Here is a 23,111-nt window from a genome sequence, read left to right on the forward strand (position 1 = left end):
TGCTGCATGTGCCCGTGCCACCACATGTGCCCATGCCACCATGTGTGCCCGCTGCAGTGATGAGTGACCTGGCCTGAGGGTTTAGGCCTGTGACCTTCATGGCTGCAGGTGCTGTTACAGCCCTCGGGATGATCCCACCTGAGTTGTTCCAAGCCAAGGACAGTTCCCTGGGGGTGGGGGGCGTGGCCCAAGGCTTTACTCACGGTGATACAAGACTCAGGAGTCCCCCCGCGCCCTCAGCTCCCTCCTTGACCAGCAGGTTGGTCACCAGAGAACACCAAGGCCTAGGAGGCTGACAGCCCTCACTGTAGCAGCCTTATGAGTGCTGTCAGCAGCTGCTGGGGAGAAAAAAAATCTCCGTGTTTTATCTTTCCCTGCTTTGAGGCCACCTGACAAGCGTGAGCAGTACACTGGCTCGGGGGCACACGTCCTCTGGGGATGCGAGGGGCGGCTGTAAGTGCCCCCCCAGGAGGGCCCGTGTGTCCCAGCATGGTGGTGGGGAGTGCTGGGGGGTGGGGCTGGCCTTGCCTCCTGCTCCATCACTTCTCCTTTCTCAGGCCATCGAAGAAGGGAACCTGAATTCTCTGGACCACTCGGATTTCCAGAGCACTGACATTCCCTTTGCGGTGCCGCTTCCCGCCCAGCAGCACGTGCCCGTGAGTGTCACCCGCCTGCGGCTCCCTCCAGCGCTGAGGCCGCTGCAGGCCCCCCCCAAACATGGGCTGGGCCCGGGGGGACAGCGGGGGTGGCATGGACGCACGCGGCCATCGGGAGCTGCCCTGGCTCTGCCCCGCAGGAGCAGACGCGGGAGGAGATCAGGGACTGGGTGCTGACCATGTCCATGGACCAGCGGCTGGAGCAGGTGCTGCCGCGGGACGAGCGCGACACCTACGAGGCCTCGCTGGTGGCGGCGGGCACGGGGGTGCGCTCCCTGCCCTGCGTCCTCACAGGTGGGCACGGCCCCGCGCAGGCCGGGGGGCTCAGGCCGCTGTCACGGGGGAGGGAGGCTCTGCCTGTGGGAGCAGTTCTGCAGGAGGGGGAAAGGCCCGTTTTTAGCGTGAGGGTCACAGCACGGGGAGGGCTGCGCCGACGTCCCCATGCTCAGGGACGGTCACAAACCACCTGGATGCGGCCGTGGAGAGCGGCTGTGGCCCTGCTCGGGGGGGGGGGGGGGGGGGGGGGGGGGGGGTGTTGGACCATACAGACTCGGAGGACCCCTCTGGCCTCCACCACTCTTGTTTCTGTGGTCCTGTGACTGCTCAGTCTCGCAGAGCCCTGCTGAGGAGGCTGCCCAGGCTGGCAGCACTGACACGGGGGCACAGGCAGTGCCTGTCCCTGCTTCACCCCCCCAGCCGAAAGCTGTCCGCCCTGGGAAGTGCTGCCCCCCCCCAGGGGTGGGGACAGGGGCTCTGGCTCCAAGGGTGGGGAGCGGGTGCTCAAGGGAGGGGTCTGCGCTGTCTCCACTTGTTTCTGAGGGTGTCACCGTGCGACCAGGGTACCCCGTGCTAAGGAACAAGATCGAGTTCAAGCGGCCAGGCCGAGAAGCCAACAAGGACACGTGGAACAAGTTCCTGATGGCTGTGAAGGTGAGCCAGGCACAGCGCGGGGCAGGGAGACAGGCTGGGGGGGGGGGTGTTCAACACCTCACGCTGACCATAAAACATCGTCCTGCTGGGGGGAGACACCGGACTAGGCCAGTTTTAGTGTGGGATTATGGAGCTGGGGCAGAGCCGGCCCCACCCGTGCAGTGCTGCCAGCCCCAGGGGTGTCCCCCAGCCCCTGCCAAGGTCTCTCTCCCCCGCAGACATCCCACAGCCCTGCCTGCCAGGACGTGCTCAAGTTCCTCAGCCAGTGGTGTGGGGGACTCCCGAGCACCAGCTTCTCTTTCCAGTGAGCTGGACCGTGGCAGCTGTCAGTCCCATTCTCCAGCACCCTCCGCTTCCACCCCAATAAACCCATCTCTCAACCCCGGTCTGCTCCGGTTTGTCAAGGGAGGCCAAGTCCAGAACACGTGTAGCTCCCGGGGCACCGGCCCATAATCCCGTACACACATCTCCTGGCCTCACCCCAGCGATGCTGAACCTGTGTCCCCGTGCTGGGACCGTCTGTCCCTGTGCCTGGTGGGGGTGAGCAGGGCGAGGGGCTGCGCTGGCACCACCCTGGGGAGCCACTCACGCAGCCACTGAGAAAATTAAAAGTTTATTTAGTCGGGAAAACAATGGAGGCTCAGAACAAAGGGGCTCTTCACCTTCCCCTCCTGAGCCTGCGGCTCTGCAGAGGGGCCACCAGGCCCCGGCTGGTGCCAGGCCCCGGCACCTCTGCCTGCCCCTGCCGCTGCGTGTCGGCGCCTGACGGGGCCTTTTCTGGGCCAGGAACGGCCTCACAGCTGGGGTGGGAAGGGGAGCGCGTCCGGGGCCTGTGGCACCCGCTGGGCGAAGGCAGGCTGGTGCCCCCGGGCAGCTCGAACCCGCGGGGTCTGTCCCGGGTGGGGTCTGGGGCTGTGGGAAGGAAGGCACAACCCTCCCCCCTGCCCCGCAGCCTCCCCTGCCCATGCCAACACCGGGGCAGGAGTGCGGTGCTGGGGCAGCACCTGGGAGGGGAAGAGCAGGAGTGAACGCAGCCGGTGCCATGCGCCACCACCGCCGCCCACTGTCTGTGGCGAGTGCTTGGAGAGAGACGTCTCAGGGGACCGGGGTGGGCAGGGCCCCTCCTGACAGCGGCGCCTGCCTCCTCCTGGCCCCCAGGCGCGGCCCCCACGCTGCTCTCACCTCCCCAGCTAGGCACACGCCTCGGCCGGCCCCGCCAGCAGCTGCTGTATCTCTCGTGGTGGCCTTTCACTCTCCATGCTCGGCCTGGCCAGCTGGAGACAAAAAAGCAGAGGGTTGCAGAGATGTAGAAGGGGCTGGGCCAGGCTGGGTGACAGCACTGGCTTGGCTGTCAGAGGGATGAAGAGGAAGGTCCCTCTGTGACTACCCAGGATGAAGCGGTGCCAGTGTGTCACCAAGGCTGGCTAAAAGAGGCTCAAACTTGACGTCCCCCCTCCCACTGTTGCTTGTCCAGGAACAAGGGCCGAGCAGAACCCAGCACCTTCAGGATGCAGCAAAAAGGCAGCGGGCGGGGGGGGGGGGGGGGGGACAGGACACGACACACACGACACACACGACACACAGACACACAGAGGCAGAGGGATGGCACGTACCTGCTCTTTGCTGCACCTGCGTGCACAGGGCCCGACGCCCCGGAGGATGAGGGCGGCCAAACAGCACCTGCCCGCCAGCACGGCCTCGGCGGCCGCCAGCACCATGGCAGGAAACCAGAGCGCCAGGGCCGTGTCCTGCGGGGCAGAGGATCGGGGCTGCCTCAGGGAGCATGGGCCGGAGGGCCCAGCCTGCCGACCCCTGGCTGAGCGGGCAGCGGGGGGGCAAAAACACGGGGGGGGGGGGGCAGGGAGAGGGTGGGCAACAGCATGAGGGAGCAGAAAAGGAGGGAGAGCAAGCAGATAGAAAACAAGGAGGAGCAGGAGGGGCTGCGGCAGCCCTGCAGGCTCACGTAGATGCGCGTGGTGTTGAAGGGACAGTCGTTGGTGACGATGGCCACGCGGGCGTCGGCGGGCAGCGCCGAGCTGTTGCAGCCGGTGACCAGGCGCGTGCCCCGGCTGTGCGCCGTGAGTCCGATGGCCAGCGCCAGCCCCGCGCCGCAGGCGGCCGACAGCAGGCAGCTCAGCAGGGACACGCTCAGCAGGGTCCAGTGCTGTGGGCACCAAGAACAGGCCAGAGCCGGGGCGATGCCGGGGCGGCACACACACCGCGATCCCCCCGCGGGGTAATGGGGGCGCTGGGAACCCCACGGGCACGGGCGACTTCTCGCCCCCTCGAGCGCGTCTCAGCCCCCGCGCTGGGACGAGGCTTTTGCACCTTTTGCATCCTTCAGCCCCCGGTCCCGTGAGCCCGGAGCCCCCGGACGGCCCCTCCCGCAGGCTCCTGCTCCCCCGGGAGCCCCGGCACGGCCCCGGCTCCGCCGACAGGCAACCCCCCCCCGCCATCAGCAGCCTCCTGCGCGGGCCCGGCCCCGGCTGCAGCTTCACCCGCAGCTGAAGCGTTTCTGCCCCCCGGGGGGGGGCCCAGTGCCCCCGTCCCCCCTCCCCAGTGCCGCGGGCGGGGCCGAGCCCGGCGACACCCGCGCCGAGGCGGAAGGAGCCACCGGGGACAAGGTCCGGGGAGCGGCTGCGGGGGAAGAGGGGGGGGGCTGGGTCGCACCGAGGCCCCCCGGCCGCCCCCCCCCCAGCCCCCCCGCACTCACCAGGGCCGCCCGTGACAGGTTGTGGGACACCAGGATGGCGACGATGCCCGCGGCGATGCTCTGCGGGGACAGACCCGCGCTCAGCGCGCGGCCCGGCCGCGGCCACTGCCGGTTCCCGGCCCCCCCGCGCCCCCCCCCCCGGCCCCCCCCGGTTCCCGGCGCCCCCCGCTCTCACCAGCAGCCCCGAGCCCACCGACACCGCGTTGGCCACCGCGTACTCGGGGGTGGCGGCGCGGCCGGCACCGGCGCGGCCGGCACCGGCCACGTGTCGCAGGACGGACCCGTGGACGATGGCGCCCAGGACCAGGCTGCCGTGGCCCAGCACGATCAGCCCCAGCCCCGCGCGCATCAGCCCCCGCGGCTCCCCCGGGCCCCGCCGGGCCCCGCCGCCCCCCGCCATGGCCCGCGGAGCCGCCCGCGGAGCCGCCGGCACCGCCCCGGGGCAGCGCCGGCCCGACCCGCCCCCACCCCGGAAAGAGGCAGCACTCGCGTATTTACAAAACAGTTTATTAAAAATAGGAAATGATAGAAATGAGACGCAGGAGCAGCGCTAGGCCCAGCCCCGCGGAGCACCCCGGGACGGGGGGACACACGCACACCCCCGCCACACGCGGTGGGCGCGGGGGATCCCGGGGGTCGCGGCTGTGCAAAACCAGTAAACAAAGTGCAGCCGCAGGGGGGCGAGGGGGGGCAAAGCGCCGGGCACCCCCCTCCCGGAGCCCGGGGAGGGACGGGGGAGGCAGGGGCAGTGTCGGGGGTGCAGAGAGGGGGCAGGGCTTAGGGGCTGGCCCCTGCTTACCTTTAAATTAAAAAAAAAAAAAAAAAAGAGAAAAAAAGAAAAACAAACATTTCTGTGCTGTGCAAAAGATACTTTGTACAATTCAAACAGAACAAACTCCATGCACATGAACGGGGCTACAGAGCCCCCCCAAGCCAGGACCCGGCTCCGCAGCCCCACCGGGCAAAATCCCAACAGAAACAGGGCTGGAAATAATACTGATGCGCAAAGTCCCCTGGACTAGGCGGGCAGGGAGGATTGTCGCTGAGCCCGGCCTCGGCACATGCAGGAGGAGCTTCCAAGCGCTGCAGCTGGGGTCTCGCTGGTGCCCACAGCAGGGGCTGAGGCGGGGGGGTCGCGGGCAGCGGCCGCCCGGGAGCCGACGGGGGCTACGATGACACAGTCACCGCCGTCAGCGCTCCGTTCCGGGTGTAGTAGAACTTGCTGAACGCCTCTTCAAGTAAACAGGTAAGTCTGCTCTGGTCAGCCTGGGGAGAACCAGCTCCCGTGAGGGGTAGGCCCGGCCCAGCAAAGCCCGTCAGGGCACGTGGGCAGGGACACGTCTCATTGCTCCTTCCTCCCCGGCTAGGAAAGGAATGATCTGGCCTAAAGCACGGAGGGTGGGGAGGGAACGGCAGAGCTCATCCTTACCTCGCTGATGAACCCCAGCTGCACCAGCTCGGCCGCCAGCTCCTGGATGTTGTCATCTGCAACACAGGGAGGGGCAGGGGCAGGCCCCGGCCCTGAGCGCGAGGCCGGGCCGTGCGCCCGCGAGCCTGGGAGGGAAGGTACTTACTGGGCTGCAGGTCACAGCTCAAGTGTCGATTCAACTTGTCTTCCAGTTTCAGCAGCAGCGTTAACTGCGGGGCAGAGGGGCTCTGGTGAGGGCCCGCAGCAGCCTCGCCGGCTGCCCCAGGCCACAGCCAGAACCTCAGAATCCTCCAGGTTGGAAAAGCCCCTCGGGATCATCGAGTCTGACTCTGCAAAGTTCTCCCCTACCCCACATCCCCCAACAGCTCATCCAAACGGCCCTTTAACACACCCAGGGATGGGGACTCCCCAGAAATCCCTGTGGGGACAGGGGCCACCCCCCCCCCCCCCCCCGAGCCCCCAGGAGTCCAACAGAGCCCCCAGTTCCCTTCCAAACCAGCGCCAGTGGCACCAGCCTGTGGAGGAAGCCTGAGCCTGGGGGTGCCCAGTCAGGACGGGGACAGGGCTCTGGGCCCAGGGACGGGCACTGCAGGCCCAGGGACGGGCACTGTGGCAGTGGAGGGTGACAGCAGGCACCAGCCCCACGGCACAACCACCCCAGCATCAGGCAGGATGTGACGTACGTGGTGCTTCACTCCCTCCTCGACAGACTCGATGTTGCACTGCATCAGCACCACCTGGAAGGGGAGCAGAGGCCGGTGAGCGGCGGCAGCAGCCTGCAGAGGGGAGGGAGGGGGCTCCCGTCTCTCACCTTGCGCGTCTCCACCTCGGCGGGCTCCGGAGTCGGGGTCTTGACAGACGGTGGAGCAATAGGAGATTTCACCACGACCTGCTGGGGCTGCTGGGGCCGTGGCATCCCGAAAGCTGTGAGTGGGTAGATACCGTTCCTACAGGAAAGGAGCAGGGCCTGAGGTTAGGCGCCTCTGGAATTTTTCCAGTCCCAAACACAGTAAAGTTGTCCTTTAAAAAAAAACCCTCTTACCTTACATCCTCCAGGAACTTGTCCAGCTCCAATGCTGGAGACTGTGAGAAGCTGGGAAAGAAAAAAAAAAAAAGCACTGAGGTGAGAAGTCGTCTCAGAACCACCCAGTCAGTCTCCAGGTACTGTTTCAAAGCCCCATGGCCTGGGCTGTGGCCATGCCGGGGGCAGAGGCAGCCAGGCAGGCTCCAGCCTCCCTCTACGGGAAACAACCACTCATGGCCGCTAACGGTGAGGCAACAGCTTAATGACGGCAGAGCAGGTATCGCCCTCCCTGTGGTTGTCCCGTGCAAACAATCACCTGGGAGCCAGCCCAGCGACACCGTGTTCCAGACATCAGCCCACATCCCAGCCCCAGGAGCGAGGGCACTCCGTGCTGCGAGGTGAGAGCTCTGCAGCGGCTGCCGGCCCAGCAGCTGGACACTACACCTCTGGATCCCGTGCCCTGCCCAGCGCCGCTCGCTGGAGTTCAGGATACTTCTGTTCTCTCCCGTTTCTGTCCTGGATCGCTTGCTCAGCTTGGCGGCTTCCCACCGAGCATCCCGGAGGAACCCTTCCTTCCTCCCAGCCCGGCATCATCCCGCTGAACGCTTCCCTCGCTGGTGGCTGATGGACCGCAAGCGCTGACAGCCCCTCCCCTCCAGGCCATAACTTGTGCACCCACTGCTCCAAGCCCCCAGCACACACAGTCCCGCCGCGAGGTGACGATGACTCGGGGCCCTCGGCGAGGGCAGCTCCGATGGCTCCAGGCCTGTCCAAGGACCGCTGCCCTGCGCACGGCGACAGGCGGCGTCTCCCTCGGCGCCGTGCCCCCCCTCCCCGCGCTGGCTCCTGCCTGCAGCTGCACAGCAGAGCCCTGGCAGGAGCTGGCAGTGGCGTTTTCCTGTGGTGTCACTTCACAGCCTTCTCGGACAGAGCAGCAGTTCTTCTTCCCCTAGAGCAAACTGCTACTGTCTTTGCACAGCACAGGCAGCACCGCTGAGCCTCACTGCGTCCTGCCTTCGGCTAACGAGGAGACACAGGTTCTCCCACTGTGCCGGTTCCCCAGGAAAGCCCCTTCCTCATCACCTGACTCAATTCAGCTTTTTAGTGTCCACTCGACCACAGCTTCTTTCAGACTGGCTGACACAAAAGCTCTGAGCAGCCAGTCCTCCTCGGGCCACTCCCACGGCTGCTTTGAAGAACTCGAGAGATTCACCAGGGGCTGCGAAGCTGCTCCAGTCCTGCCACCCCCCCTGGGTGCTTCAGGTCCCACCAGACCTGGCGTAGGCAGCGCATCGCCTCGGCCCCCCACACCACCCCTCAGCCCTTCGACACACACAACACTTACCTCCCCCCCTGCCAGAGCAGTAGTTTTCAGCAAAGTTTACACCTTTTTCTAGCAGCTCAGTTTGCAGGGCACTGAGGAACCATCTCGAAGTGGTGCTCTCTGACATTAAGTCATTACTACACTTTCTTGTACCGTGCTACCAAAAGGCAAGTCCCAGGCTGGCACGTGCCAGACGGCCACTGCCCTGCAGCCCAGTGAAGAGCCTCGCCGTGGCTTCGCCTACTCACTCCCCACCCTCCGTTTTGAACCCCCCATTCACAACGTTCCACAGGAAATTCAACACTATTATTTACTAGTGCTGTGAAGATTGGAATGTCAGTTTTCAGAAAGGCCTGTATGGCTCAGAGAGCTCCTCAAGCAAACAGTGCTTCTTCCTCTGTCACCCTGATCCCTTTTGTTAGCAGCCTGAGCTCCCCAGAACGCTGGGGAACACCCCCTTCTTCTCTGGAGATACAGGATTCACGTCTTAGTCCTTTCAGCGAACCCCTCAACCAACCGAGTGTTCATTATCCAAAATTCAACATCACTTTTTGGCACTCTGGTTGCTCCTCACATACTATGGTCACTTATTTAGGGAGCCACCACTATTAAGTGGCTGCTGTTCCCGAGAGGTGCCCAGAAGAGCCTTTCCCTCTGCCCACTGCAACACAAGCTGCTCTAAGCGCTGAGGAGCCATTTCTCCAACGTGCTGGACTCCATCTGACAGGCCTGTGCCTCGAGTCCCTTCCCCAAACCGTCCAGCCAGGTTTGGCTGAGGACTCTTCCAACTACAGCATCTTCATTTCCCACCCCTCCCTCTGGGGACCAAGTCACATCTCAGCTGCATGGGACCTGTCTGCAGAACAGGGGTGCAAGGTCTTCCTCCAGCCCGGAGTCACCCTCCACAGAACTTCCCATGCCCAGACCGAGGGCTCCTTCACCCGCAGCACCACCAGCTCCCATCTGTTTCCCAGTTTGTGGTGAAATACCGACACCAGCTTTGGGGAGAGCCCCAGGAGATCCCACAGTGCTCACCCCCGCGCCCCGTGCTCTGTCCCCTCCGCGCACACCACGGCCACTCACATCATTTTGACTCCTTCCCTGTCCGCGTGATTGATCTCTGCCAACACTGCGTTCATGTCAAGGTTTTTGGTCATTTCTTCTAAAGCATTTTCAGGAATCATATCTATTAAAAATAAAAAAATAGAACAACTGCAATTCCTTTCCAGCCTAAGAAAAGTGAATGAAGCCCCCAAGGCTTTAGGCTGTGTGGGGCGGGCGGGCACAGAGCCCTCCAGGCTCCGTGGCCAGCGTGGCTCCATCTGACGAGGCCCCGGAGCCACCGGCTGCCCCCTGGCGCCCCCCACTCACGCTGGTGTCCAACGATGCAGTGAGCAGCCAGCAGCTTGAGCGATGGCACCTCGAACAACGCCTGGTGAAAGAGCAGCTCCCGGGCGGTGGGGCGCCGGCCGGGGTCCTGCTCCAGACACTTCTGGATGAACTCCTGCGGGACAGAGAGGGCGTGAGGCCCGGGGGAGCCCACGCGGCTGCGGGGCACCACTCGCCCCCCGCTCACCCTCTGCAAGGGGTCCTCCAGCAGCTGGATGGCACTGTTGATGGCCTCCTGCGGCACGTAGGACGACTCCCCGTTACCCTGGATCTCCAGCACCGCCATCTGCAAACACAGCAGCGCATCAGGCTGGCCAGAGCCCAGGGAGGGACCAGAGCCGGGGTGGGAGGGCAACAGCCCAGTCCCTTGGTGCTATTCAAGGTCAGATTTGTGGAGGTTACGACAGCTTGTCTCCAGCACCCCAAGGGATGGCCAGGGGCACCTGGAAGCTCTGCCAGCGCCACCTCAGGCCGTCGGGGTCTCTGTTTTCAATCTCACCATCCACTGGTCTGCGCTTCTGCTTGGTAATTCCCACCCTCTAACGAAGCAGTAACTGCATGGCTGCCAGAACCCGGCAGGGTCCTCCTGGCTGCGAACCCCTCTGTGCTACGGGCAGAAAAGCAGCACAGGACACCCCCCAGAACTGCCCCCAGACAACACGGACACGAATTCCCAGCCAGGAAAGGCTGGAAAAAGATTCCAGAGAGAGCCATAAGGTTCAACTCAAGTTTTTGCTTCATAAAAGTTGCGTGTTTCCACAGTTCTCTTCCAGCTTCCCTTACAGGATGTACAACATAGGCTGAAAATTCTTTGGGTTGGTTCTTTCTTGGCTCTTTCTGACAATTCTTCCCCACAAACACTCCTACCAACAGCTCCCATTTCCTAGACTTGGGCTTGCTGATTGCAAGGACAGAGGAACCACCAAGCTGTTATGATCAGGGGTGTCAGACTTGTGCTGGACTGTGACCAGCACCTCTATCAGGTGGGGACAGGCGGGCCCAGAAATTATGGGCTGCATCGGTCCTCCCCTGCAGATGGCACAGGAAGAAGTGCCCCCAGAAGGGGAGTTCTTTTCTCCAGGCACATTAAGCACAGTTTGTAGCAGCAACTACAGCAGCCAGTGGGTCAGACTTCAGAAGTGGCCAAGACCCGCAGATAACGAACTGCACATTAAGAATTTCAGACAGAACTGCATGTTACTGAGCCATCTACTTCTTAGTAAGGCATCTGGGGGAGCCTCGACAGGGACCCCTCCAAGGGAAAGCGCATTTGTCTCCAAACAAAAGACACTGGTTCGCAAGCTCACCCCCCACAACCACAGCACCCCCACGGAGCCACCTCCTTCCCTCACGTTCCTGCTCTCTCTGCCCACAGCCAAAGCGCTCCACGCTCACCTCCAGTGCACACATCCCGAAGGAGTAGATGTCCACAGCAGTGGTGACATTGGCAACTTCTGTAACACAAATAACACTCGTTACCAGCCCATCCCTGCGTCCAGCAGGACCACCTCCGTACCAGGCTGTGATAATCCTCCAGCCTTCTCTCCCTCCTCTGCTATCAAGAGACAGAGGAGTTGAAGTGCTGAAGCAGGCAAATAATTCAGAACTGTTAACGTGACATCTGTCGTGAGCCTGAACAGCTTGGAACCACTGGCAAGGCCACCAAAAGCAGGCCTGCAGCTGTAGCCACACCATACCTCCATATTCCGGGGCGAAGAAGTGCAGGTTCTTCTGCTCCTCACGACAGGTCTTCACGTGGTTGTTAATCGTGTCTGGTGCCACTAGAAGAAAGTCATGGATGTTTAGGATACAGGAAACTGTAGCCCATCCCCAACCGGATCCCAAGGAACCCCTGCAGCTCCAGGGTGCTCTGGTGCCAAAGGGGCAGCACAGGGGAGCTACGCCGGCCCTCGTCAGTCCCTCATCTCGGGTCACCTGCCCTGACACAGTTCTCCATCGTTTCCTTGGCAGCAGATGGACTCAGGCAGCTTAACGTCCCTCTCCAAAAGCAGCCCTGGAGACCAGAGCTTGTGTGGGAGGACAAGCTGGGGAGGACTCCCTGTCAATGTGCGGGTCCTGACAACACCTCACTTAGATCTACAGTGTTTGTCATGAGCAACCCAGCTATGACAGAAGGCCTGGGAACAGCCAGAGATGCCCAGATCTCTGCAATCAGTCACCGCCTCAGGGCTCTTGGAGAGGGACACACCTACAAGGCAACTCTTCCACACATCAGCAGGGCACTGCTCACACAAAGCTGCTGAATGAGGAGAGACACCCTGACAGCAGAGGCACCTCCACAGACACCCCCACGACCCACTCAGGGCTCTGGGGAAGGGGTAACTCCAGCCACAAGAACCACGAGCAGAACACACGTACAGACGCCCCCCTAAAAGGCAAACCTTCAGCACAGCCACCTCTGGAGAGGCTGCAAACGACTCTCCAGAACTAAGCAGCTGGTTCCACCAGGGAGAACCACCGATGCAGGCAGGGAGCAGAGTCACTGCCCCATCTGAAGCTCTACTTCCACCCTGAACCTGCGCAGGGCCAGTCTCAGGCCCATCTCCCACTGCATCACCCTCCTGGACAGTCGCAATTGGTCTGGCCTGTCCTGCTCCAACAAGGGCTTACGTGGGACGTGCCACACCGCGTGGGTTCTTCCAGGTGTTCCTGGGTAGGACAGGACACACCAAACAGGATTCCCAGTTGAATGAGACTGAACTGGTTCCCAGCCCTAGAGGAGAGATTTCTTTGGGCTCTAATCAGAGAGGAAGGGTCTTCCTCAGTCGCTCAGCTCACCCTTGCTGTGTGGCACATTCCAAACCGGATTATCTTACCCAAGTATAGGAAAGGGAGCGTGCTGCAACGGCCAGCAGGCACCTTCCCGACCCACCATCCATGAGCAGGTCATGGGGGGTTGTTCTCGTGCTAGCTCTTATCTCACGAGTCCAGTAAGATTACTTCAGTTTTAGTGCCCACCAGTTCACAGACACCACCAGGTCCCCTCAGCTTCACAGCACTAAAGCAAATAAAACTAAATCCTTTGTCCTCGTCCTGAGACGGGCTCTGCGCTGCCCCAGTGACGGCACCAGCTCTGGCCAGAGCCACACGCAGCCACACCAGCTCCCTCTGCCCAACAGACCCAAACGCTGCCCCAGGCCAGGGACCGCATCCCTCCGGGAGAACCTCGTGGACACCAGATCCTCCCCAGTTCCCAAAGGCTGGCTGCTGTGCAGTCTATGTTTTGCACTGCTGGGCGAGTGACAACTGGAACTGTAACAGCCCAGCCCCCTAATGCCTCCCTGTGCTTCCAGGGGACACCCCGGCCCACCTCAGCATCACACGTTCCCCACGTTTCTATTAACAGCCTCATCACTAACGAGATCAGCACACGAGGGGCTCCAGACGCGCCGGCGGGGCAGCCCCGCTGTCACCGTGCCTCCAGCACCCAGGGTCTGTCCAGCACAGCAGGTTCTCACTCTGGGACTTCTAAAGAGGTTCCCAGACGTCCGCAGCGGAGAAGTGCCGTGACCAAGCTTTTGTCTCGAGGCAGTATCTGCCCCAAGGAGCCCACTGTGTGTGTCCGGGCTACAGGAGCCACCGAGAGAGCAGGGGCTATGCCAGGTCTCCAGCAGCGGGTTTCTCCATCATCACTCCTCTTTCCTCAGCCAAGGAATCGAGATCAGGTTTAACAGTCCAGGACCCTCCCCACTCTGTAATTTATTCTTTTCTACTCAAAAGAACAATTCACCACTGCAAAACCAAACAATTTAATACTGTCAAATGCCTTCTTTAAAAACAAAAAAGCAAAACCAAAAAAAACCCAAACACACACCCCCACCCCCCCACATGACTTCCAGAACTTCTGCTGCAGACTTGCAGGAATTAAAAATAATTTTGCCCAGAACTGCAGTATAGCACTGGTGGGCGTGAGGGGTGGAGATAAGGACAGCTACAGCCCTGTGACGGGCTGATCGCCTCCAGAAACGCACCTCAGTACTGTGAAGTTTGTGATCAAGAACAGATTTTTCCTCAGAGTGTCCAACACCATTAAGATTCTGTCATTCCCCTGAGCCCAGGCTGTAAGGCAATCACAGGATCTCGCTGATCCCAAATGTGTTTGCTCCCTGCCTACAAGAACTATTACTTTGTCCCAGTTTTTGCAGAACAGGATATTTAAGACTTCAGAAACCATTCTGCTCTGAAGTCCAATTTTATTATTTTTTTTAATGGAATGCTGGATGTGTTTGTGCAGCATGCAGTGTGCATGAAGCACCAAGCAGGTGGTTTGTGAACCCTGCTAAACCCAACAGCTATTTGGCAACTTCAGCTTGCCACGCTGGTGAAACTTTTAAACTAAAGTTGCTGGGAATAGAGAACCTCAATCCACCCCACTCCTACCAGCTGGATGTCAGCATCAGCAGGAGATGCCCAGAGCCGGGCGAGGGGCCCCAGGGCAGCAGGAGCGCACCCGAGGAGCAGCACACAAAGGAAGTCCAGCCAGTAAGTTGGGTTCCTCAGGGCCCAACGTAAACACCTCTGTGCAAACGAAGCACAGGGAATAAACCTGCAGGGCTAGGACCTTCTGGGCATCACAGAGACAGGGTGGGACTGCTCCTGTGACTGGAATGTTGGGATGGAAGGACACAGGCTCTTCGGGAGGGATAGGCAGGGCAGATGAGGAGGGGAGTCACCCTCTGTGCCAGTGCCCAGCTGGAGAGCAGAGCTCCACCTGGGGATGGACAAGGAGCTGGGCGAGAGCTTGTGGGTCAGGATTAAAGGGAGGGCAGGGACAGGAGATGTTATAGTGGGGGTCTGCTACAGGCCACCCCACCAGGAAGACCGAGTGGATGAGGCCCTCTACGGACAGAGAGGAGTAGCCTCATGTTCACAAGCCCTGGGACTCAGGGGGGACTTCAGCCCCCCAATATCTGTTGGAGGGACAACCCAGCAGGGCACGGGCAGTCCAGGATGACAGAACTTCCCTCTCCAAGTGACAGAGGAGCCAACCAGGAGAGGGGCTGTGCTGGACCTTGTTCTCACCAACAAGGAGGGGCTGGTGGGGAGTGTGAAGGTCAAGGTCAGCCTTGGCTGCAGTGACCATGAAATGGGGGAGTTCAAGATCCTGAGGGCAGCAAGGAGGGTTCAGAGCAAGCTCACTACCCTGGGCTTCAGGAGAGCAGAGTTTGGCCTCTTCAGGGATCTGCTTGGCAGAGGACCATGGGATAAAGCCCTGGAGAGAAGAGGGGCCCAAAAAAGCTGGTTGATATTCAAGGATCATCTCCTCCAAGCGCAGGAGCGATGCAGCCCAACAAAGAGACGTCAGGTAAGAACACCAAGAGGACTGCATGGGTGAACAAGGAGCTCCTGGACAAGTTCGAACATAAGAAGAAAGTCTACAGAGGATGGAAGAAAGGACAGAGAGCCTGGGAGGAGTACACAGAAACTCTCTGAGCAGCCAGGGATCAGGTTAGAGAGGCCAAAGCCCTTACAGAATTACATCTGGCCAGGGACATCAAAGGCAACAAGAAAAGCTTCCATAGGTACATTGGTGACAAAGAGAAGACTGGAGAAAATCTGAGTCCTCTCCAGGAGGAAACAGGGGATGTGGGTACCCAGGATACAGGGAAGGCTGAGGTACCCAGTGAGTTTTTTGCCTGTCTTCACTGGCCAAATGCTCCAGCCACAGCGCCCAAGGGGCAGAGGACAAGGGTGGGGACTGGAAGAAGGAAGAACTGTCCACTGAAGGAGCAGAGCAGGTTCAAGACCAACTAAGGAACCTGAAGGTGCACAGGTCCACGGGACCTGACGAGATGCATCTGTGGGTCCTGAGGGAACTGGGGGATGAAGTGGCTCAGCCACTATCCATCATATCTGAGAAGTCGTGGCAGTCCAGCAGGGTTCCCACTGACTGGAAAACATAACCCTCATTTTTAAAAAGGGAAAAGAGGAAGACTCAGGGAATTACATGCCAGTCAGTCTCACCCTTGTACCCAGCAAGACCATGGAGTGGATCCTCCTGGAAACTGTGCTAAGGCATGTGGGAAATAAAGAGGTGATTGGTGACAGCCAACACAGCTTCACTGAGGGCAGATCCTGCCTGACAAATCTGTTGGCCCTCTATGACGGGATTACAGCACCAGTGGATAAGGGAAGAGCAACTGATGTCATCTACCTGGGCTTGTGCAAAGCATCTGACACCATCCTGCATGTGGACATCCTCGTCTCCAAATTGGAGAGACACTGATTGGACAGATGGAGCACCGGGTGGATCAGGAATTGCCTGGACGGTCACACTCAGAGTTGTGGTCAACAGCTCGATGGCCGGGTGGAGAGTGGTGACAAGTGGTGTCCTTGGGGTTGGTGAAGGTGCTGGGGGGGCTGGAACACCCCCCCGTGAGGACAGGCTGGAAGAGTTGGGGGGTTCAGCTGGAGGAGAGAAGGCTTCGGGGAGACCTTAGAGCGGCCGCCAGGGCTGAAAGGGGCTGCAGGAAAGGGGGGGGGACTCATCATCGGGGGTGGGATAGGATGAGGGGGAACAGTTTTATACTGACAGAGGGAGATTTAGATGAGATCTGAGGCAGAAATTGTTCCCTGTGAGGGGGTGAGGCCCTGGCACAGGCTGCCCAGAGGAGCTGTGGCTGCCCCCTCCCTGGAAGGGCTCAAGGCTGGGTTGGACAGGGCTTTGGGCAACCTGGGCTGGTGGAAGGTGGCCCTGCCCGGGGCAGGGGGTGGCACTGGATGGGCTTTGATGTACCTTCCCACCCAAACTGCTCTGTGATTCCACTGCATGCACAACAGCCTCTGACCACGGGGAACTAACTAGACAACCTGGGGATATAAAATAAGACTTATTTTATCAGTCCGCCATTCGTTTTGCTTTTCTCACCAGTACAATGGATTGTAAGAGTGAACAGGCACCCCAAAGCCATCTACAGCTACACAGTTCTGTACAGTCACAGTATCGGCCAAGTATAAAGTATCTTCCAAACGACGTTTTGGTTACTTTCATGTTCATTAAATACTGTTGCTACCACGTGTTGGATGGCAAGGGCCAGCTGCCCCCCAGCCACCCTGTCCTCTGCTGCTGGGCCCGGGCTAGGAATGGGGAAGAGGCTCTCACCAGTCACAGACAGGCACTGCCAACAGAAACCGTAGCGGGGACACAACACAGACACCCCGTCCCACGAACTCAGCCCAACCTCTGCACTGGCTGTCAGCGCCTCATTAAGGACTCATTAATCACCTTCTCTGCATCCAGGTCCTCTGGAACCTTCCCAGCGGCACCAGCGTTTCTGGGAAGAGCTGGGCTTGTGCTGTCTGTGGGAACTTGCAACCCCGACTCACAGACAGGCTGTTCTGAGCCTACTGTTGCAGGTCCCCCAGGGTCCTGTCTCCTCCAATACTCTGGTCCTCATGCCCCCGCGCTCGCAGAGCCCCGCGGAAATTCCTCCGCACGTTTTCTTGTCGCTGCTGCAGAGCCTGGCTCCACAGCTGGGCTCGAGCAGCCCCACTTGGAGAGCCCCTTTCCCGTTCTGGCAGTTTGTATCACGGCTCACGGGTGACTCGGCCGGAGGTGACACACGTGGCCTTAGTGCGAGGCCCCGAGCGGGTGCCCCGTTACTGCAAAGCTGAAGTGACGCGGCAGCGGCGTGAGCCCACTGGAGCCCTCGTGTGCGCCGCGGAGCGAGGCAGGGCCAGCCCCGCCAGCCAGCCTGCTCCGCCCTGCCCCGACAGCAGCCCCGCCACCGAAACACTTGTGCAAGCACCTGAAACAAGGCAGACAGCAACGCTGCTACACCTCGTGATGGCACTTCAGGAACTGGGACAAGAAAGTTTGGGTTTGGTCTGGTCATTAGTGTATGTCCATCACCCTGGTGTGTGAGCCACTGCGCACGGACAGGGGCTTGGGAGGAGCTTCGCCCCAGCACACACTTTAAAACACTTAATTGTACAAGATAATACACACTCAAAGGTCCCTCTGACACAAGTGCTTCTGATTCGCACACAGCTGCTACCTGCCATCCACTGCTGTAGTGATGGCTCTCAATTCTGTGAATGATCAGATGCATGAAGGCTCAGGACAGTTGTGCCGAGCGAGGCAAACCACCAAGGTCGAAAAGGAAACCAGATCACCACCATGAACAACGGCCGTGCCTTTCTCAGCCAGAAAGAAGTCAACAAGACATGGCACCACCTCACAGCCTGGTTGGGAATTAGCAAAGCAAAGATGAATTTTAGAAACGGGTTCAGCCAAATATGGTGTCCATGAGGGCAGATGATGGGAAGAGATGTGAAGTACAGTAGAAGGTAGGACAAGCAACTTGCCTTCGGCAAGCTGAACGCAATCTGACAACAAAACCTTAAAGAGAAATAATCAGCGTTACTGCAGGAACATGCGGAGCTTGCCAGACTCCTCCAGCCCTCAAGGACGTGTGAGAGCAAAGAGCCTGGCAGGGTGAAGAACTCCTCGCCGGGAGCGCAGCCCAGAACGTGCTCAGTGCTCTTCCCTCCCAGCTGTCCCAGCGGCAGGTTTCAGCAGAGGTGCCCAATCACACGTAACTTGCCCTGTCACACACCACGTGCTGCAGAGGACATCTACCTCTCGTCCTGCGTCCAGCACGCACCTCCCCTTGCTCTGCATTCCACACCTCCTCCTTGCCAGCAGGAGGGACCGTCTGCCCCAGAGTCCTCCCCGTCCCCTGAAGTAGCTACTGAACCACTGGGTCTCTTTCAAACACCAAAGCCTTCTCTGACACAAGAGTATGTTACTCTGCTCTCCTCCAGAAGTGCTCGAGCACGCTGCACTCCAGCTTTCAGGGGGCTGAGAACACGGAGGAAAACAACACAACAGCAGGAAGGATCAACAACCAACCTTTAAAACTAGTCCCAGCAGCAGGCGACAATTAACCACCCTGCACATGTGGCACTGCACCAGCACCACAGAGACCCAAAATAATCAACTGAATGCAAGACCATCTGTTTGCAACTACAACGGGATGGCCACAGGGCCAGGAGAGGTGCGAGGCCACATTATCCTCTGCACTCATGTGCTCAAGGCATTCTCACTACTGCAAAACGGTACAAGACGGCACAAAACGAAGCCATTTCACTGCACTTGCACGCAAAGATGACATATGCATTTTTATTAGGGAGGGCAAAGTCTAAAAAATAAGCAACTAGGAAGCTCTTGGAAACAAAAAGAAGCATGCAGGCATTAAACGCTGAGTCAAACAGGAAAAGCAGTGGCAGATTTAAGGTGATCACAGAATAGAAGCATCCGACAGCCCTGCAGATCTGTATCAGGGACCATAAACAGTGTTTGCAGAGTTATTTGCAACACTAAGCCACCAGCAGCAAGAGGATTTTATTATTTTTAACAGCCGGATATCTAATGAGACGAAGGGGCAAAGAGGTTCCATATGCGAAAAGCTCACCACACACAGCTCCCACTGCTAGGTAACAGCTCCCCAGTGCTTACACCCGCGTTCAGTCTCACCACATCCACCAACACGGCTGCTGAGCACTGGGAACTCATCTCTGCAGAAAACGCTGCCCGAGTTTTACTGCAGAGAATCCAGCCGAAGCAGAGGCAGTGGTACTTGCAACAGAGCTGATACCGCATAAAAATCCATGTGCCTTGAGGGACCTATCCTCCTCCACAGAAATTAACACAGAATCATAAAATCATGAGGTGGTTCAGGCTGGAAGGGACCTCTGGGGGTCACTTGTCCCCACCCTGCTCCAGCTGGGACACCCAGAGCCGGGTGCCCAGGACCCAGCCGGGCAGCTGCTAACGGCCCCAAGGATGGAGACTCACCCCCCACCCCCGGCAGCCGGTGTCACCCCCGCGCTGAGGAGCGTGTCCCGGGGGCCAGCTGGCGCCCGTGGCCTCTGGTCCTGTCCCCGGGCACCGCTGGCAGAGCCGGGCTCCCTCTCCGCTCCCTCCCTGCGGGTGTTTGCAGACACGGAGTCACCCCCTGAGCCTCCCCTGCTCCGGGCTGAGCAGCCCCAAGTCCCTCAGCCTCTCCCCACAGCAGAGATGCCCCCGTCCTTCAGCGCCTCGGGGCCCCTCGCTGGGCTCTCTCCAGTCTGTCCCTGTGCCCCGGCACTGAGGAGCGCTGGGCCCGGCCCTGCCGCGGTGGGAGCAGAGGCCGAGCCCCATCCCCTCCTTCAGCCAACGTTCGAGGGTCGGTAGCTGGCTCATGTAAATACGAAGGCACACAAAGGAATGATGGGAGGGAAAACGGACCATGCTGTGTCAGATTTCTTGTGAAGCGGTGAATGATATTTCTATGTTTAAGTAAAAAAGCATCCAGGCTTTTAAACTGACATGTTTGACCACGTCCATTACACAGAAGCACAAAGCGGGAGCAGGGAGCACCGCAGACCCCAGAACAGACAGAGAGGGGGCTGCAAGATGAACACCGCCCATCCCGGCTGCGTGCAGGCTCTTAAGCAGGGATTTATGAGCTTTTAGCACTTTATCTGAGAGAGTTCACGATACAAACAGCTTCATTCCAAACAAGGTGTGTAGGGGGATTTGGAATCTGCACACAAAACCAAGTTTCAAGTTCTAGACCAGAGGAATGAAGGTGCTGGGAGCCAGGCAAACCCCTGCTAGGGCTGGATCCTCTGACTGCAGTACAGCATTTACAGTAAAGAGAGATGAAGGGGCAGCAGCACTGCTGGTCTTGCTCAGTTCTTTCATGACTGAAACGGCAGGGCACTGATTAACTGCAGTAGCCTCACACCACAGCGCAAGAATTACAGGCAATCAGAAAAACAAGACACGACACTCACTGAAATGCTGTGGCCTCACTGCTCTGGGGAAATCTGTTACTCCCAGATGTTCACTGAAAAACAAAGTCCTCAGAAACACGACTATGGAAATTACTTCATGTTCTGAGCAGCTCTGCTTAACACAAGTTTGGCTATTACTGCTTAACAGTATAAATGCATATTGGACTAAAATGCAGTGAGGGTCCGTGAGTATTTCAAGTTTAACTTCCCTGAGTTTCAGACCTCACATCTCTTGTGGCCGCTGTTTCACAACATGCCGAAGCAAAGCTGCACAAACGACTGTGACAGGTGAAGGGAAAAGCTCAGCCCTGAAAGCAGAAGCCAGAGTGAAAACACTGCTCAGCCCGCGTGTCTCAAGGCCTAAATCACCAAATAGTGCAGGCTGGAAGGGACCTGGTGCAACACAGCTCAACCCCGCTGCTCCAGCAGGGTCAGCTCGAACAGGCCGCCCAGGCCCACGGGTGCCTTTGAGGAGCTCCAGGGAGAACGACTCCACAACCTCTCTGGGCAACCTGTTCCAGTGTTTGGCCACCCTCACGGTAAAAAAGGGTATTCTTGTGCCAGCTGGAACTGACTGCATTCCAGCGTGCCCGTCACCTCTCCTGTTGGTGGCACTCGGAGAAGAGCCTGGCTGCCCCCTCTTCGCTCTCTCCCACCACGTATTCGTAGGCTTTGGCCCTGAGCATGTACGCAGGGACATAGACACTCGCTGAGTTCGTATTCGAGCGACCTTTCCAGAACTGCCATAAAGGAGCCTTCTAAAACACTCACATTCCACGTGCCTTCAACCAAAGGACCCCAAACGGAGCGGAGAAACGCGACTGCCATGCTGATACCAAACAGGTAAACAAACACCTGGATGGCTGTAGGATGTGTCCCGACACATCCTGGAAATCCACGTAAAGGCAGAGGGAAAACACAGTCCAGCAGAGCTGAAGCAGCACACGCCTTCAATGCAACACAGAAAGTAAATCCAACCACAGAAAAGGCAAATTATCATAACTTGGAGCACTAAACTGGGAAATTTAAATCTTTTTAGAAGATCTGATTTAACTGAAAACGACAGCCAGTCTAGAAGATAGTTGTTTCTGTTGTATTTCATGAATGAGATGACTCACAGCAGCACAAAGAAGGAGCAAGGAAGGCAAAGCACACGAAGCAAGAGCCAGCTTTTAACCTTCTGCAAAATAAAAATAAGAGTTTGTTACCATCACGGCGTAGCAGGAGGTAAATCTGTTAAGTATCCATCCCACTCGGTGACCTCGCAACAAGGCCAAAGGCACCAACTCGTACCACTAAATCTGACTTAAAAAACCACCCCGACACCCTCCCCCTAAACACACACACACACTAAATCATCTCTCACACACACACACACACACACATCCAGTCAGGTGTCAGCTGCAATTTCACAAACCAACCACAGCAATTAGGAGCCCACTGATTGTCACTTACCTGTGACAGCTCCTCCTGCCTCCAGGTTTGTGCTTACACACAAAATCAAGGCAGGTCTCTGGCGACCACTTTTGCCACTCTAGTGAACAGCAGCTAGACCACAAGATGCCTGTCAATTTATTACAATTAGAAATTAACCTCATGCTATTCCACCCAGCTTGCTCAACAGTTTCTCAAGAACAACCCAAATGTGAAGAATCTTCACTTTATGACAGGCTTTTACACCCCTGGGAGTCTCAGAGACAACACAGACCAGGGTGAGACAATGCCTTTAAAAAAAGGAGTAACCTGCACAGCACTTTGGACTTTCTGAAGCATTCTGGGCAAAATAAGTTCCACTCAGAACTATTCATCTGCCAGACCTCACTCCTAAACAGCACCCGTAGTCAGAAACAAACCTCCTCCTCTGCTTGTGAAAGTCTGCCTTAGTTTTGCCAAGTTTCTAAGCAACTGAAAATGTTTGGCTTGGTAGAGGACACGCTCCAATCTTCATACAAAATTGCATGGCTAGAAGCTAAACTATAGAAATTCATGTTAAATCTTCCTAAATGAATGCCAACATGGGTAAGAAGTTTCCCATTTTCACAATACATTTTTCTATGTCTGCTAATTTCAACTATCCATTATTTTTTCTCTAAACCACACTTGCCTTAGAAGAAAAAAAAAAAAAGCCAGACCCAAGACATCCCGGTAACCCCTATTTTATCTCCACGTCACCTACTAAGTGTCTCAGGTGTCTGTTAAGGATGTGAAAAAACAGCGTAACAAGTCTTTAAATGTCAGGTAACAAAATCCAAGGGAGTGAATTAATGACTAAAACAAGACTAGTTATGAAAGCATGTCACTCACAACCTTTTTAGCTCAATGCTCAAGCGAAACAGGAGCTTTATACCCTATATTTAGTGCTTTCAAGCCCAAATCACTGTTCTAGATCTCTAAGGATTAAACAGTTCCCAGCTCTCACATGAACAGTACTTAGTGATACAACAGTACAGTTAAAACAAGTTCTCAAGAAACCAGCCAAGCAAGCTCAGTATTTCAAGACCATCGGATGCTGTTCCAGCACGAGTGAGATGCCACAGTGACTTCTTCAGCCTGGAGACCACTGGCTGAGGCTCCTCTTGCCTTGCTAGAACCCTCCTTCTAGCCCTCTGTTCTGCTCACAGTGACTTGGTTTCTGACAAACACTTGCCAGTTTTAAGCCTGGCTGCCACCCGGCTGGCACCCAGCCCCGCAGCACTCCCGCAGTGCCCCGCCGACATCAGCCTCCCCTCGCCTGCCTAAGAGCCCAGGTTCAGCCTTTTGAGAGAGCCTCTGGCCTGCTGGCGACGCAGAGCAGCCACATCCTCCTCCTGCACACGCTGAAACGGCAGCACAGAGCCCCTCCG

At 58.2% G+C, this 23,111-nt stretch overlaps 3 protein-coding genes across 7 annotated transcripts in view; 1 reads left to right on the forward strand and 2 right to left on the reverse strand.

Moving 5' to 3' along the window:
* IFT172 (intraflagellar transport 172) overlaps nucleotides 1-2,066 on the forward strand; it is a 35,485-nt gene extending 33,419 nt beyond the window's left edge. The window contains exons 45-48 of one of the 3 annotated variants that reach the window (XM_074895134.1): nucleotides 558-656; nucleotides 797-950; nucleotides 1,495-1,586; nucleotides 1,805-2,066. In XM_074895134.1, coding sequence (XP_074751235.1) covers nucleotides 558-656; nucleotides 797-950; nucleotides 1,495-1,586; nucleotides 1,805-1,894 — 435 coding nt within the window. In that variant the 3' untranslated portion in view covers nucleotides 1,895-2,066. Of the gene's footprint in view, nucleotides 1-557; nucleotides 657-796; nucleotides 951-1,494; nucleotides 1,587-1,804 lie in introns of those variants that run through there. The other 2 variants (XM_074895133.1, XR_012632353.1) reach the window with 2 other exon arrangements.
* Nucleotides 2,067-2,183: 117 nt separating this feature from the next.
* On the reverse strand, nucleotides 2,184-4,704 carry KRTCAP3 (keratinocyte associated protein 3). Of its 2 annotated transcripts, XM_074920405.1 has the most exons (5): nucleotides 4,475-4,704; nucleotides 4,300-4,359; nucleotides 3,550-3,750; nucleotides 3,200-3,334; nucleotides 2,184-2,860 (listed from the first exon to the last, which is right to left on the reverse strand). In XM_074920405.1, the coding sequence occupies exons 1-5, from the start codon at nucleotides 4,697-4,699 to the stop codon at nucleotides 2,777-2,779; spliced, it is 705 nt and encodes a 234-aa protein (XP_074776506.1). In that variant the 5' UTR covers nucleotides 4,700-4,704; the 3' UTR covers nucleotides 2,184-2,776. The 2 variants fall into 2 exon arrangements, with proteins under 2 accessions (XP_074776506.1, XP_074776515.1); XM_074920414.1 differs by lacking the exon at nucleotides 4,300-4,359.
* A 99-nt stretch (nucleotides 4,705-4,803) lies between these two features.
* The window catches only part of NRBP1 (nuclear receptor binding protein 1), a 40,238-nt gene continuing 21,930 nt past the window's right edge, over nucleotides 4,804-23,111 (reverse strand). For both annotated transcript variants that reach the window (XM_074895136.1, XM_074895135.1), the window contains 11 exons: nucleotides 11,163-11,246; nucleotides 10,861-10,919; nucleotides 9,653-9,751; nucleotides 9,448-9,580; nucleotides 9,160-9,262; nucleotides 6,771-6,821; nucleotides 6,540-6,675; nucleotides 6,412-6,465; nucleotides 5,874-5,937; nucleotides 5,729-5,784; nucleotides 4,804-5,565 (listed from right to left, as the gene is read on the reverse strand). In XM_074895136.1, coding sequence (XP_074751237.1) covers nucleotides 5,467-5,565; nucleotides 5,729-5,784; nucleotides 5,874-5,937; nucleotides 6,412-6,465; nucleotides 6,540-6,675; nucleotides 6,771-6,821; nucleotides 9,160-9,262; nucleotides 9,448-9,580; nucleotides 9,653-9,751; nucleotides 10,861-10,919; nucleotides 11,163-11,246 — 938 coding nt within the window. In that variant the 3' untranslated portion in view covers nucleotides 4,804-5,466. The remainder of the gene's footprint in view (nucleotides 5,566-5,728; nucleotides 5,785-5,873; nucleotides 5,938-6,411; nucleotides 6,466-6,539; nucleotides 6,676-6,770; nucleotides 6,822-9,159; nucleotides 9,263-9,447; nucleotides 9,581-9,652; nucleotides 9,752-10,860; nucleotides 10,920-11,162; nucleotides 11,247-23,111) is intronic.

The sequence above is a fragment of the Athene noctua genome, chromosome 1 (genome assembly GCF_965140245.1).
Source record: "Athene noctua chromosome 1, bAthNoc1.hap1.1, whole genome shotgun sequence".
NCBI classification, from domain to species: domain Eukaryota; kingdom Metazoa; phylum Chordata; class Aves; order Strigiformes; family Strigidae; genus Athene; species Athene noctua.

What these genes read in the sequence shown, in the direction of transcription:
- KRTCAP3 (XM_074920405.1), bottom strand. Translation starts at nt 4,699, where the DNA reads ATGGCGGGGGGCGGCGGGGCCCGGCGGGGCCCGGGGGAGCCGCGGGGG. An exon ending in CGGTGGGCTCGGGGCTGCTG is followed by an intron (nt 4,360 to 4,474) that starts GTGAGAGCGGGG and finishes CTGTCCCCGCAG; the next exon opens with AGCATCGCCGCGGGCATCGT. An exon ending in ACCTGTCACGGGCGGCCCTG is followed by an intron (nt 3,751 to 4,299) that starts GTGAGTGCGGGG and finishes TGGTGCCCACAG; the next exon opens with CACTGGACCCTGCTGAGCGT.